A 16,559-nucleotide genomic window follows, 5' to 3' on the forward strand; every position below is an offset into this window, starting at 1 on the left:
AGCAGGAATATTAAAGGGTTCATAGAAGGACTAGAAAATAATATGCTGCCAAAATTGTTGCATAAAAATAGTTTCATCTACTGCTAGACACATTTCAGACGTTCTTCTGGTCAGCAAAACAAATTGAATGTCTTCGAGATGAAGCCCCACATTTAACAGATCAGCCCTGACCTGCTGTCAAAAGGATATTTAGCCTTGGACTGACTGGATGAATCTACAATACACACAAACATGAGGCAGCAGTAAGCCAACAGATACTTTAAATTTTTAATCATGTAGATTGTTAAACTGTGGACTGACACCACATACTGTATAGGTTTGATACACCGCAGCTTTGTGGACAGCACTGCGTAGTATACGTGACAAAATCATGTGTTTGGTGTGGGCTTTATTAAAGAGCACCGGCTGCTATGAAACAATGAGGCGATCCACTCTGCTTTTACAGTTCACTGTCATGTAGTTAATGTGTGACAACACCTACTGCGACTGGCTGGATCTGTCTATTCACAGGCAAAAACAGGAGGACATTTTTTCGGGAGGGGATGAAACAAAAGTGAAACAACACTGTGTGTGTCTTGATTCATTCGGTAAATTAAAAATCAACACTGTCCTCTGAAAAAGGGCCTAAATGACCATTGAGATGACAACAATTTTCAAATCTAAACAACAATGTGTGGACCCAGAACTTATATTGTGCATTATTTGTGATTCTGACAACAAAATCTAAACATTAAGCTTTTTGTGTTGAGGCCACAACATTATCATTTGGTGTTCACAGGTAAAAACTAAGCTGATCACTGTCAACATAAATATGTTAAGCTCACAGAGACAGTAAGTACACAGTAGTATATATGACTTTCCATAGTTTGCATCAGAATCAGATCAGATGCTTCTATTAGCTCGAAACCGTGTTCTTTCTGTAAATAACAATTTTCCAAATGAGAGAGCAAAATCTGCATGATGAGGGTCTGGAAATGGTTTTGTGTGTAAAAGTCAAAGGTCAAATTGCTGTGACTCCCTCTGCAGTGGTTAAGACACTGCAGAGGGTTTCCTCTCGCTCAGGAGGCGAACCAGCCTGTAAAAAAACCAAAGCTTATTCAACCGGGGCCTCAATTACGCAAATCCCATAATAGTCATTAACTGTTGGGAAAATTCAGCTTTAATTGCTCCAAAACAGCAAGCACAATTATACACGGCTTTAATGTGGATTTTAGGAAATCAATTAGTCCATTTCCATATGAAAGAGCTTATGTTGTGTTTGGAGAGCAAGTTGGAGGAGGCGACACTGTTTTTCTGACTGAAACCTCTGTGTGTTTGTCTGATGTTTCCGAGACAAACCGAACTACACCGAAAGCAGTGCCTCCAGCTCTAAAAGGTAGCTTCACGTTCATCGGAGCCAGGGCATCCCAGTTTGCCAAAAGAGAGCAGCAACCAGCAAAAAATGTTGCAAATACAAAGTATTATCTATTTAATAACAATAATAATAATGATGACAGGAAACAGAAGAACAATAAAATGAAAGCTCAACTATAAAACAGGAAGAAAGCTGAAAGCCATTCATTCAGAAGTAATGTCTGAAGGGGTCCGGATGCATCAACCAAACTGCCTGAGGGATGATTAAATAGTGTTAAAACACCTCTCCTTTCTGACATTTCTGGAACTTCTGTAGCTTTCTGAAACTGATCATCTGAAAATTACACCCACTCCCTACAGAAGTTTCCCAGGTGTGTGGAGGAGAAATGGGGGGCAGGAAACAAACTCCAAATTTTTTTATTCTTCACTACAAGATTTCTAAAAGTATGTACCATTATTCCCATTTCAGTGTGACGTGGCCCCCCCAACTTTGGCATGTTTGGAACAGCCACACTTGTGCCTTTAGCCACGGTCAGACAACACACAAATGATTTCATTTTCAGCATACCCCAGCCTTGAGACTGAGTTACAGAAATCTCTCTTAAACCTTACGGGTAGCCAGTAGAAAACAGGAATAACATTATCACAACTTTATCTAAAATTACAACACTTTAGTTTATCACCACATACAAATTTTGAGTAAGTTTAGTCCTGAATTTAAAAAAGTATGGATTGTATTGTCAAAGTCAGCAAAGCATAACTTCAAAACGTTACCCATGTAACAATAAAAGGAAAGTGTGGATGCAAATATCATAGTTGATGAACAATAATGAAGGGATTTCAGATTTTTAATCATTTAGCCTATGTGAAGTTATGCCAGGTCCAACACCTCCAACAGCCTAAAACACATGACAAGTTGATCACTATTGCAGTACTTATAATGTAACATACTGTATAGCTGAGTATCATCACCGTATCTGTGAAAACAGACGGTGTGCTTTCAAAACAATTTGATCCAACAGGCTCAGAACTTAGGACGGACTCCTATATATAACATTTGTCATCATATTTACTCATCTTCACATATTGTCTGTGTTTGAATGTTCCCAGTTCTTCATAAAAAGACAATTTCTTATAATCTAATTAAAACATAATTACATGAATATGTTCACTTGTCAGAGATGAGAAACTGCGGTAAAACCCATTTCATTCACCACACAACACTGCAGCATGTAACCCTCCCATATAACGCACACACACCTCAAACGATCCGTCCGTCTTCTACCTTATAGGATGCCCGTTTTCCAATGTGTGTGTGTGTGTGTGAGAGAGAGAGAGAGAGACCTCGGCCACCTTGCTCTCTCCCGCCAATTAAAATTCTGGTGGTAATTAAAGCACATCACAAACGAGGGAATGCTGCAGACAAGAGCAAGAGACTACGCATGGTAATTAAGCAGTGGGAAGAGTGTGTGTGTGTGTGTGTGGAGGGGGGTTCACACATCACATTTTCTCTTCTTACCAAACTGATCTGCTGCAGTCTGATACGATGCATTATGATTGATTATTTAATGTCTGCTGAATCAATCAGAAATCTACATTAAGATCTGAACCTCAGCAATTTGGATTGAGGATCAGATTGAACAGCAGGACTTTACTGCCACAGAAAGAGGAGAACGCTTTGCTTCTGAAAAGGTGGGGTTCAGATCATACTTGAGATGTAAAAATTTAGGTATTTCCAGAATTAGATTATTTATAATGAAGGCAGCTGGTTCTACAGAGCTCGTTGGATTATAGGTCATTTGTGGCTGTAACGCTACTGGACTAGCGAGTTCCTTCAGGTCTTTATAGCGCTGTTTTTTAGAATTAGTCACCTCTAACAGTGGTTAGTTAGCCCAGTTAAAAGGAGGTGAAAATGTGTCTTCCTGTGTTTACTGCAGAAACAGAGACAGAATCAAATCATTTGTCATGCTGCCAGGAACTCCCACTGCCATTAAATGTCATCACGAGGAGCTCTAAAAGGCAACCTGAGAAGTCGTGAATGCTTCCAAGAGCCTGACAGGAGAGTGTGGACACCTGAAAGTGAAATTTTGTCTCTATAACGTCACCTGGGGTCCATTTGTCTCCACAAAGACACAAAAAAGTACCTTATTATCTCTGTATGGACATCATTACATGAAGACATGCGTCTCCAAATGGACATCTGGAGTTAATTTATGTCTCTATGAAGTGCACTATTGTCTCCATGTGGATGGGCATGTGGAGTCCATTGGTGTGCAGTATTTTCTCTGTAAGGATACCTGACAGTATTGATGTGGACACCTATCTCTACATGGACACCCTGGGTCCATTATTGTCTCTATAAGGACTCCAGGAGTCCATTATTTTGTCTATGTGGACACCTGAAGTCCAATTTTGCTTCTACATGGACACCAAAGATCTATTATTGTCTCTTAAAAGACTCCTCGAATCCAGTCTTGTCTCTATTTGTTCTCCTGGGTTCCATTAGTGTGTCTATGAGGAAACCTGGCAGTACATTACAGTCTCTATGTGACGCTTGGAGTCCGTTGTCACAGCATCGCATTTTTTAAAAATTGTGATTACTTTGTCTCAATGAACAGAGTCATGCAGTCGACAGGAACATCAGCAGCAGTGTGATAATTACATCTAGGTATGTGAGGTTAGGTGGGATCATTGCCCCCGGCAACGCCACATGCCAACACTCATCACTGTGGCAACGCTTTGGTGCCAGAGGGGGGAGTTGCAGGGGTGTATATATATATCTGAGATTGGGTGGTGGCAGTGGGAGGTGGAGGGGTAATGTGGGCAACAAGATGTTCACATCCTATACTAGCAGTTGCCATGGGAGACAGGCTGCATCCCTCCTGGTCCTCATACTGCAGCATCCGCACAGTGCTGTCGCTATGGTGACATCCTCCAGAGAGAGAGAGAGAGAGAGGTAAGGTGAAAGAAAGAGAAACAAAGAGAGGCAGGAGAGGAAAAAGGAACGATGGGATAGAGAGGGAGAGACTGTGACAGTGTCTGGGACTCAAGAAGTTATAAATCTCTGCAGGGTGAGGTGGAAATATTCTGTTGCCTCAACCCAGAAGGACGGCTGTTGAAAGATAAAGCTGGTGAAATTCTGTAGTTTTCATACTGTCAACAAATTCCATGACAAATCCCAAAGGAGTCCAGATTTTTCACAGGAGGATCTGTATGCTTTGTAACATTTCCTTAGCACACGCTAGCTGAACCATGTGTATTACATACAGTACACGCAGTACACTTTATAGTATACAAGAAATACTTTACCATTTTACAAGAAATTGTACACGCACCACTGGACACTGTGACAATGGTAACATAGACCTTTTGTTTAACAAAGCACGGTTTCAAAAGTTTTGAAAGTAAATGTGTCCTCAGTCACACACAAAATACAAGATGTGCGACCTGTGTTGCATCTCTGCCTCAGTAATACCCAGTGAATCTACGCTGCTGTCTGCTGTTGTTATTTCCTTGCCAACTCTAATTCATGGAAATGTCAAAGGTACAAGCAAAGCACACAAATTGTTCTGTTGTTGGCTGCAAGAACCAAAATAGCCAGCTCATTAAACTAATGTTTAAAAGAAATGTGCCCACAACAACTGGAAAAGTCCTATATGTGTGTGAAAACCATTTTACTTCAGTACAAGGCCGGATATGCTTCAAAACTGAACCTCAGCGATGGATCAATACTGACCCAAGCTGTAGGATTTGCCATTTTACTGTTTATTTTGCAGGTTAGTAAGTTGACGTTAGCAAGTTGCATAGCTACTATGGCTACTTCAAATGTACACTAACAGCTGGAGACATGTCAAGGTCTGTAGTGTAGGGACGTGATGCAGAGAGAATTCTCATTTGAAGCCAAAAACAGTAGGTTGATGTAGATTGTTTCACCACACCATTTCCTACAAGCCAACATGGAGTTGTTATATTTTCCTCTTGCCAGACAAAGAAGCAACAAGGAAGAAACTGTTGCCCATCTTTACATCTGATTCTGGGAAAGACACTCATGAGACAGTCAAAATAAATCCCCACTAAAGTTACTCAGACATAGCTGACTCGTGTCTGGTTGAGTCTGGGGAAACTTCCCAACATGTAAAGTCTTATTAGCATTTGTTGAAAAGGCTGCAAATAAACAACAACAACAAAAAACAGAGAATGTGTGTTCTCCCTCTCTGCTGGGTCTTTGTAAAATCAGACTCCTGTACTGTATGCTCCTGTGATCAGCTGATGAGTTACTGATTGAGTAATTCAGCTGCTGGTCTCCCACAGAGGAGCCATCAGACGACCTATTTCTCTCACTCACTTTAATTTGTCGCTGCGACTATTTATCAGAGATGATAAAAAGAAAAACAGCCTTGTGAAGAGACTGTTCCTTCTGTTCCCACTGTCAGTAATGAACTTTAAATTTCAGGTTTTAAGCCAACACAAACAGAAGTCCTTACAGTGCCCAGAAAGCATCAGCAGTGATGCTACAGAATCACCAGTTTGTATCAGTGGGAAAGCATAACATTACTCACTTTTGAGACTATGTTAGGTTCTTGGTTTTAGGTTTGTTGTTGCCCTTCAGGCTGTTGTGTTCGTTCTTTGGTTTTTGGTTTTTTTCCCACATAAACACATGGAAAAGGGTTCAAATCAAATCAAGTCAAATCTCCCTGGTTCTCCCACAAACAAGGTCTCTCTTATTAAATTGCAGAGCACACCAGGGATGTCTAGATCCTCTTCACCTACGTCATTTTTATTTAGGGGTCTAGACAATCCTGGTGCATTTTGTAGATCGGATGCCCTGGTCTGGCTTGGCCCCCTGTTGGATGGACGATGCACAGGGTTATTATTTGCTTACTGTCTGAAAAAAACTGAGTATTTTTATTAAGATGTGATTTTCTGATGCATATTAGAGCTCTTATTTTGAAGTTTGACTCTCTGCACGCCTGACGCTGAATTTTCCCATCTCTGTGCCCTTCGCAGGACCATCAGTCTGCTCTACCAGCGATTCACCATCCTGCCCTTCTCATTATCTTTCTGTTACCTCAGGCGTCAAACCACCGCCGTCCTGAGCCGTGCAACCTCTATATTCCTGCCTCCCACACACACCAGCCTCTAACTGAAACAATACCTTAGAGATACTCCAAAATAATCTCAAATTGTCTAAACAAGTGCTTTGATTTCATAATGGGTGTTTAAATCAGATTTTTTAAAACCCCTAAATAATGAAAAACACTTCAGTTTCCTCCTCCACAGCATCAGATTCAGGCTTCAAATGTTATTTTCTTAAAGTGAAAACCTCAGTGGTCCACTTCTGCTTTAATGCTGCTACAGTACACTTGTTTTGATATTTATTTCACCTGTTTTATAAAAATTTATGAGTTCCCACTAGGATTCGTGCAGAGAAATGCTTTTGTGGCTCAATTGTTTTACTTGTCTCGGGGGGGAAAATGGACCAATATATTTATATCAGGACCCCATGAAATCAGTGCATCCAATTGGAAGTAAGTAAAATAAGATATTAAGACTTTAGTGCTTGATGAATTCACTACATGTGCATCAATGTCACTTATACACACACACACACACACACAGACACACATACAATGGCTGCAGTTTTACTCCAGAGAAATGAAGACTTCAACATTCAGCACAAGCTGAAATGACTCATAGAGAGCGTCACTTTCGGCAGCAGCCCCCTGCGTTTATTGGTAATTCACCGTTTCCCAAGGCGACAGACATCTGAGGTAGAAACCATTGGTCCTGCAGCCTGAAGGGCTGGAGCACAGCAGGATGGACAGCCATCAGATGTGTGACCTGGGGACTTCACAGCTCCATGCTCAGCCTGATTAGTTTTCTATCCACAACTCTGACACAGAGCGGTGGATTTGCTGAGCTGGTGGCTGCTGTCGATCGAGGAAGTTTGAAACTGTGACACTAGCTCATTTATGCTGCGTTTCCACTGTCGGAACCTAACGAGCGGTACACCCTGCATTTCCCTTAACCATCCTGAAGCGCAGCCGCTGGGGTTGAGGGTTCTCTCTGTCAGTCAGTTTAGAGAAGGGAGGGGCTGCTCCCCCTCACATGCACAGTCAGCTGTGTGTTTACACACGGTGCTTGTAATGCTAACACTTGAGGTGTGAAGATGCGGACATTTAACCAGAACCCGTGACAAGTGCTACTCAGCTCGACACGTTTCAGTAGATTCCTATAATGGAAAAATGTCTTTATTGTTGGTACATGTCAGACTCTAACCTGGTGAGTGAGACAGGCAACAAATAAAGTCTGTACAGTTTTCTCATTATTTACATTTTTTTCTACATCTTATTTTTCACTTTGTTCATCTAAATTTCATCTTCTCTCCCCATGATGATCTAAATAGTGTTTCAGAAAAGAAAGGATAAATCCTCTTCATGTCAAGATATTAATTTGTTAATTAAAAAAAGGCCTAAAAAAGTCACATTTGAAATATCTGAAATGCCAAAGGAGCTGCAAGTTGCTTTAGAATTTGGAGGTGAAGTTCCAAAGTGCCCTGTCAAAGACTCTTGTCATCTTTGAAATGTTGCAGAGAAGTGCGAAGCTCTGACTGGCTACAACCACTGATCGGATTTTCTGACTGTGTATTAACATATTTTCACATTTTTTTAACAAAACACACTTTTCTCATGCCTCAGAATTTTCTTCTGTGATAATGGAAATCCATCCATTTTGCTTTCATAGTATGAGTAACCAACAGAAACTGTCACAGGCCTGAGTGTAACAACAAATTACAGCAGGAGGACAAAGCCCGACCTCAGCGACACTTCTCAGGCTTCTTACAAAATAATATCTTCCACCGAAAGACTTCAAACCCAAATAAAATGATTTGAAAGTGCTGTAAAACTGGTAATTGGGCAAAGTGAGATCCCCAGACATAATAGTATTACAAGTCATATCAGACCAAACTGCACCAGAGCAAACTTCCGTTCAGCTACTGAGTTCCTTTGCACTGACCTTTAAAATGGTTTACAATGAATGCAATCATAACAACCACCAGCGAAGGCTAAAATTAACATTTGTTCTGAAAAAAAAAATCTAAAAAATCATTATGTCCCGAGAGACACAATACACAACATATTGAGCTGGTTGTACCTGCGGTGTCTGGCGTACTTCCCGCTGACGTGACCGCTGCCATCACAGCCCGGGGTGGGACAGCTGAGGAGGAAACACACAGTGAGAGCGTGCACGGCAACACAAACTCTCCAGTAGTGTTGTGCATGTCTTGTACCCATTTCTAAACCTGTCTATAGTTAGTTTGTTTGCTCAATGATCTGTAACCCACCATGTGCTTGTTCTGGAGCTTCCCTGGAAAACATACAATTTCTTTGAGTCTCCATTGGAAACCACTGTAACTGCTTTGAAGCCAAGCTGACTTCTCCACAAACAAACAAGATGCATCCTTGCTTGCTAGATTTTTTAGCAGTCCTTCCCGATGGGCTGTGCTCAGAACAGACAGATAGGAGCATGTCAGTGAAGCCACTGTGGTGATGCAGCAAGAGTAGCAAATAGTCACACGGTTGTTTGGTAAAAGAGTTTAAACTTAATGCGACACGACCTGATCCCCTGGTACACAGTGTGGGCCTATCAAATACATGAAAGCATACGTTCTTGGTAGATCACTTTGTCACACAAAGACTGTATTGTTACTTTGCTTTTGCACGATTCACCAAGTTAAAGTTAGGATTTAAGACTTTTTAGCACCACATTTGTTGGGATGATGTAGACTACACTCACTGAGCAGTTTATTAGGTACAGCTGTACAGTACAGAATGCAGTTCAGTACAGCCACCCTGCCACAACATGACGCTAATAATGTTTCAGCTTTTGGTGAAACGGCCAGAAATGTATAAATTCATTTATATGTTTATTACTGAGATCATAATGAAAGGTGGTGTTGTACTGGACAGCATTATATTTAGAGGTCTTCCTAATATTGTGAACCCCTCATGTATGTACAAGAGGGAGAACAAAAAAATAGAGACACCTCTGGGAGTCCAGGACAAGCGCCGTGAGAATCCGTAGTTCCCGAGTCTGCGGTGCCAAACAAACAAGAGATCTGAAACATTATGCTCAGATTAATCTTAAATTAAGAACATAAACACATCTTATTCAATAGTTTCCACTTTCAGCAGCAGAAGTGCTTCTGTCGGAATATTTTCTTTGAATCGCAGCTGCTCTCCAGAGCTCTGAGTCACACTGCTGCAGCTTTCAGGCCGCTCTGTCCTGAAGGCAGGCAGACCGCAGGCCAACGCACGCCGCTTGGCTTCAGGGACTCCACACCCTTGACCTCTGACCCCACACTACAGAGCACCACCCACCCTCTGCCCAACATAATCCAGCCACTCTATACACTCTGTAACTGCAGGCTAGAACAGGAGCTGCATGAAGTTAGAGATGAAGATTTAATATCCTGAGTGCAGAGGCAGAGGAAGAGAAGATGAGGAGAAGATGAGGACAAGGGTAAAGGAGGAAGAGGAACAGGAGGAGTGTGAGGAAAAGAAAGGAAGAAGGGGAGGAAGAGGATGAGCAACAGAGGAGGAGAATTAGGAAGAGGATGAAAGGAAAGTTGTCAATAGAAAGAAGAAAAAGAGGAGATGTGGGGACACAGGAGAAGGAAAAGAGGTGGAGGAGCAGGAAGTGAAGGAGGAAAAAAGGAGGAGCAGGAAATAGGAGAGAGAAGAGATGACAGGATGGGGAGAAGAAGGAGGAAGAAAAAAAGAAGGAGGATGAGTGGAAGAAAGAGGAGGCAGTTTGTTCAGTGTGAGGAGGCTCATCAGTCAGTGTGGGAGCAGAGCCTGATGGAGCTGCCTTATTTATCCCAGCTCCGTTTATAGGTATGTGCATGTGTGTAGTCTTCAACAATAAAACGTCAAACACACTTTCCAATCATGATTAAGTTCCCACAATGCATCAGTGCAACCTTAAGCTCGACAAGCTGTCAAGTCTTTAAATCCTGTTTCCTAAAGCTGTAAAGAGAATCTTCCACCCGTTTCAGCGCTTTCTCGAGGTGAAGCTGGGACTCGATCACTGGGGAGGAACCACTCATTTACAGAGGGGTGAAAGGTGAAAGGAAAACCCTGAATAACGAAGTGGTCTGCTCCAGGACAACAGAGCCTCCATCTGTGGAAGGACATGAGGGGTCACTGACTGGTCTGATGAGGATGACCATGATGTGAACCAGACGCTCTATTTTTATGCCTATTTATCTCGTTTCACAATGAGGGTTCCTCTGTCTGTCTGCATTGTTTACTGCCTGTTTATACTGTTTATTTTGTATTGTTTGCACTGTTTGTTGCTTGTTAATACTGCTTATCTTGTTATATTACACAGCCTTATGCTGGTTTACTGTTTACTTGCCCCTTGCATGGGGATATGTACATGCACATTGAGAGCTGATGTGCCAGAGTCAAATTCCTTGTGTGACTGACACACCTGGCCAATAAAGCAGAGTCTGATTCTGATTTTGATTCTGAAGAACAGTGTTTATCCCTCCAGGAGAGTTCAGAGACTTGGAGAGTCAGTGCCAAGGTGGGGCTGTTCTGGTGGCATGTGGTGGCCCAGCATCTCACTGGGACTCTGTCGGGTCGTCCTTTCACCTGTCCCCTGTCTGCACTTCCCTGCTGTTGACTTGGTTACAAGATTATCAGGGTGCTTTAGCTCCCTCAGCTCAGGCAGCAAACGATGGATCAGGACAAACCCAAGTCACAATGAGCATGAATTTCAAGACTAAAATCATTAAATTCTGAGCTTGGATGTAGCACAAACTGCAGGTCTGATTCCCTGGAAGACTTTTAATATTACAGCCACACATTTATTTCCAAATCTGCCACATCACACAGCAATGAGAATTTGTATATGTTCATCTCTGCAGATTTTTCAGATTAGTTAGCAACTGTAATCAAAAAATAAAATTGATGAAAGTATTCAATGACTGCTCATTTATTCACAGTATTAACACCATGAGTCTTTTCTATTATTGCCCCTGACTTGTGAGCTTCTCTGTCCGTGTCTGGCTCCGGGTGCATGGCTTTCACCAGCACCCGTCAGATTTAAATTCTGGGTGAATCATGCTGAGGTTCTGCTCCTCTGCTCAGGGTTCACACAGCGCAGACAGGACATGTTGTTTACAGTGAAGCGCTGACCTGGATCCAACCAGGTTCAACCATAATCTGCTACACATACCAACATTTGTCAGTTTTACTAAATGTGATTAAGTGAAGCAGAAACTCCCCCTTCTCTCACACACACACACACACACACACACACAGTTAACAGCTGCTGTTCCTCCAGTCATGATGTAACATGTAGAAAGTCATTGAAATGTTATAAATAACTGGTTGAATTTGACTGAGAATGTACTGAACAGCTGAGTAACATATTAACATGACACCCCCTGATCCACTGCTGCAGGTGATAATGATTTTCTCTCAGGTTGACACCATTCAGCTATTCAGCCTTCAAGTCCAGCACATTTGAGAAGCCCGCTGTAGCTTCCACACCAATGCTGCAGCAGGCTACCTGACACTCTCATGCTCCATCTTATACTCACTCATGAACAATCCACTGTTTTCGTGGAGAGCATCACGATTTCAAGGGAGGGATCCTCATTCCTGCACTCAGCTGAACCTTGGTGGACTGTGTCCCAGAGGTCATAGTCCAATCAAGAAAGCTGAGCTGGATCATCTGAGAATGTAATTCTGGGGCAGTGGTGCAGCAGCGCCGTGATGGCTCTGTGCACTTTGGCTTCTAGGGGTCATTTTTCTGAGCTATGAGCAGCCTATATACTTTAGGTACATTTTGTTCAATGCATGACTTTTACTTGTGATGGAGACTTGTTCTGTTGCAGCCTAGTTACTTTTATGATCCGAGTACTTCCTCCTCCTCTAATCAATACACACCATGCTGTGCCACAACTGGTGTAACAGTATTATCTAATGTTGTTTGTCTCATTGTCTCCTTTTCCCTCCGGCCTGTCACTGCTGTTACATTGTCAGCCAGTTTTCAATAATGTGTCTAGGTGCGTTCGATTAGATTAGCGAAGCTTACAAGTTGTGGAGTTACAGTGAGAGAAGTGACATTTGTTCCCTGAGTTTGTCCTTAAAGCATAATTTTGAAAAAAAAATTTACCTGCTGTACCCTCGAAAAGTGGGTATAGTGACTCTTTGGCTAGTGCTGATTTTGCTATCACTACCAGGGTTGTAGAGATTTGAGGAAATGAAAAGTCACGTTAAACAGCAGCAGTCAGCAAGGCAATCGGTTAGCCTCAGAGAGCTCAGGATAAACATGCGGTTAGCTGCAATGGCTATGGCAGACAGCTGTATCTTGTATTTTCTTTCCTACTGACTCCGAGATAAGTGTGGGAAGTGATTTGACTGAAATCATGATTATTCTGATGGGTCTTCCCTCAGCTGCCGTTTGTGACTGGCAACACACGGGATCCCTACACCAAACCACATAGCAGCAGGAAGTCCTATGAGATGATGAGTCAAAATGTCATGTGACTCTTCATAACTATGGGAAAGGTGTGTCAGTATTATTTTCTTTGATAATTGCAAGGTGCAGCTGCCTCAATGCCATACCAAAATGCAATAATAACAGTGCAATCTAATGATGAATATACACTATTCTGGAGTGTGGCGGTTGAGTAGAGGTTGACCAACCTGAATAACTCCTGCGTTACTGCTTCCACGGCAGCTTCAGACAGAGACAGAACAAAAAGACTCTTAGAGCTTCGACAGTTTGCAGCCAACCATCAATATGTCCAACTATCGTATGCTTACGCAAGGTTATGGTGAACATAAATCAGTATTAACAATATGCTGTACAAGTGTCCATAGTATGTTTATCCAAAGGAAATTTGCAGGTGAAGACAGCAGTAATTTAAGCTGAAGAGGGTGATATGATTATTATTGTTAAAGCATAGGCACTGACACACAGAAGAGCCAGTAGCCAGTAGCAGCTGGCTGGCTAATATTTGCAGCTAATGAGCTACATTAGCTGGTGAAATGTATAATTATTCTCTTCTTCCCTTTTTTATTGTGTTTTTTCACTAGGAACGGGCATTTAACTAAGATTTGATACATTAACAGGTGTAACAACAGCTACGTATATGACAGCTAGCATCAGTGGTGGAAAGTAACTGAGTACATTTACTCAAGTACTAACTTTGCCAGGCTACCTTCATTAGCCTATTTCTCAGCAGACGGACAGGCTCATTACCTCGGACTCCTTTGGATCGTGTTCGATGGCGTTTTTCAACAGCATTCACCTCCATCTGGAAAAACCCCACACAAATCAACACTTCAATATGCCAATAATTTCACAATATCACATTTCTCATTCTTTTACTTGTATTTTATTACTAAATCAGATTTCAGTTACTCCCAGGTTTTACCTAGCTAAAACCTTTAAATCTTTTATGTTCTTCACTGCTTTTTGGCTGAACCATAACCACTCATTATTTTTCACCTTAGTCTTATTTTACTCTAATTTTATATCACATATTGTTTTAATTCTTCTTCTTTACTATTTTAATTAACAGGCGCAAACAAAGCATAAGCTGCTTTCCACCAGCGGCCCATTGTATACTACTGTCCTTTGTCATGAACTCATATGTGGAGTGAACCTGGGATTAGTTTATACATGAGACCTCAGACAGAGGTCACACTAGCAACACAATCACGAAAGTCCTGGTACAAGCACATACAGCATGACTTTTTTTTACTTGCTGCCGTCAATTGTGTCACAGTTCTCTAATAGTTTATCAAAGATAATTTCTCCGATTGCTTTGCTTTCACAGCAGTTAAGAGAAATTGTGCAAAAAACAGTTTAATTTAATAATCCTGTTTAAAACGTGTGTGTTGTGACAGCGTACCTGGTTGGAGCTCAGTGCGGTACCACCTCAATCTGTTGCTGGTCTCGTAGATGAAGCGTCTTTTTACCCAAGTTTCAGAGACCGTCTTCTACAGTCATGATCTGCAAAAAAAAAAAACACAGCAGTGTCTCAGTTCATCTGGACGTCACATTGCTGCTGTCTGCACTCATTTGTTCTGTGCAAAATGAGCTCGTTCATGAACATCACTGTCTCTCTGAAATATAGAATCAGGGTGCTCTGATGACATTTAAGTACTTCCTGCCAAATATCATCTACGCATTTTTGCAGATATTTACAAATGTGACATTTCATTCATTCAGTCAATTAGGTGTTTGACCAGGGAGAATTTACAGCTGAGCACATTTCAGCAACCCACAACTTAACCTGCAGACGCTGCATAATAACACCAATGACATGGACAAAAGAAGTCATTCACAGCAGGGAAGGATAAGCTGTTTCAAAAATGTTTTTGCACTGCACTAGATCTGAACTGGAGATTGGAAATTTTATATGGTCGGATAACAGCAGTTTGATTTTTTTGAAAGGAGTGGAAGGTAACGGTGGATCAACAATGAAATCATCAGTTAGCAAGATTTTATTGTAAGCTGCAAAACCCAAAAAGTCAAAAACGAGCCCTGTGTCTACTATTATATTGTTTTCACACAAACATTTCAACAAGTCAGTTCATGGAGACGGGATTTGTTTTTAGGATTTTTAAAGCAGTGAACACTCAAACACTGCTGTCAGCTTCAAGAGGAGATATTAGGACATCTAGGGATTTGAGTTCATTGTCAACATCAATAAAGTTACAGTCATGTTGCACAAACCCTCCTGGCTGAATAGACAGTACAAAAGACTGTGACTCCCAAGGTGCATTTCAGTAGATGTGGTGTTTATAGTCACGATACACCAGAAACCCGCTCTCATCTTTGTACTCATCTTACCACATTATTTACATAGTTTATCTTAATTTAATTGTAAAACATTTGAATGTTTAGTTCTGATGCTAAATGATGATGAAGTGTCTGAAATGTCAGTTTACTTCTCGTTGACTGTCCTTCATACAGGGAGCAGTGAATGGTGGCACCACATTTGGTTTCCGCCCTCAAATCAGTGTAAAGGCATCACTAGAAGTGCTGTCAGACGGTTTAAGACTCTCCTGGGCATTTCTATAGAATCTGATGCAATGCTAACCAAACTACTGCAACAATAAGGCCACTGCAATGCCAGTTTGAAAGAACACAAAAACACTGGCACCAGGAGTCCTTGGGATCTTGCTGTGAGCATTTCAATGCAAACAGCAACATAAAAGAGACAACAGACGCCAGTGAAACAACAGTTTGATGATGAAGACGTGAACACAGCAGCGCGGTGCGCTCGTGTCTCCTCGGCTGCAGTGCAGCTCAGGGGGGTTTTCAACGTTAATATAAATGTAAATTCTGGACAGCCGCGCCTGAACTCTCAGCCGATTGCCATTATGTTTCCACAGCATCCCAAGGCCGGGTGCATCTGAGGCCGCCACTCCACTGAGCGCGCTCCAATGCACCCTACATCAAACACAGCCTTCCCTCCATTCACTGTGAAAAGCTCAACCAGAAAATATTCTACACCTCCCTAGAAACTATACAACTGAATGGGCTACTGTGTGTGTGTGTGTGTGTGTGTGTGTGCTGCAGTGTGTCCATTTATGTAATTATGTGTGTGTGTGCATGTCTGTGTGTGTGCAGGTGATGTACTAACCTCATCAGTGAATGTGTGTGTTTCCATAAGCTGTGTCCTTGTTCTCCCTCTGCATCTGTGCATTTGTTGTTTTATCCTTGTGAGGACCGACTTTAGTTTTAGACCTTGACAATGGGGACTTTTTTTGAACTGTGATAAAATCTATGCAAAGTGACAGTGTACAGTATTCACAAAGTAAGGCCATTTTTTCAATGCAAACAGCAACATAATTAAGAATTAAGTGAGGACATATTTAAAAAGACAGGATATGTAGACACACGTACAGTGAGGACAAGTGCAGACATTTTTTGGGAGGATAAGGATATTTTCCAAAGTGAGGAAATGTAGGGTACATTGGGACATTTGTTGAAAATGAAGAAACTGGTGGGAAATTATAAATCTATGACAAGGAAGGACTTTTTTGAGAGTTGTTTTTGGAAACTGAGGGCATTTCTGGAGAGTAAGGACCATTTTGGAAAGTCTGGATATCTTTGGGAATTAGGACATTTTTGGAATTAGCCGTCCCTGGTAGGCTAGTGGTTAAGGCGCA

The 16,559-nt window shown here is 41.7% G+C and overlaps 1 protein-coding gene across 1 annotated transcript in view; it reads right to left on the reverse strand.

Annotated features, from left to right (window-relative positions):
* myt1la (myelin transcription factor 1-like, a) overlaps positions 1-16,559 on the reverse strand; it is a 62,083-nt gene that overhangs the window by 30,693 nt on the left and 14,831 nt on the right. Inside the window, 4 exon segments of the mRNA XM_020586957.1 lie at positions 8,509-8,571; positions 13,077-13,110; positions 13,636-13,690; positions 14,291-14,391. Of these exon segments, the coding sequence (XP_020442613.1) occupies positions 8,509-8,571; positions 13,077-13,110; positions 13,636-13,690 (152 nt within the window). The 5' untranslated portion in view covers positions 14,291-14,391.

The sequence above is a fragment of the Monopterus albus genome, unplaced genomic scaffold (assembly GCF_001952655.1).
Source record: "Monopterus albus unplaced genomic scaffold, M_albus_1.0 scaffold431.1, whole genome shotgun sequence".
NCBI lineage: Eukaryota > Metazoa > Chordata > Actinopteri > Synbranchiformes > Synbranchidae > Monopterus > Monopterus albus.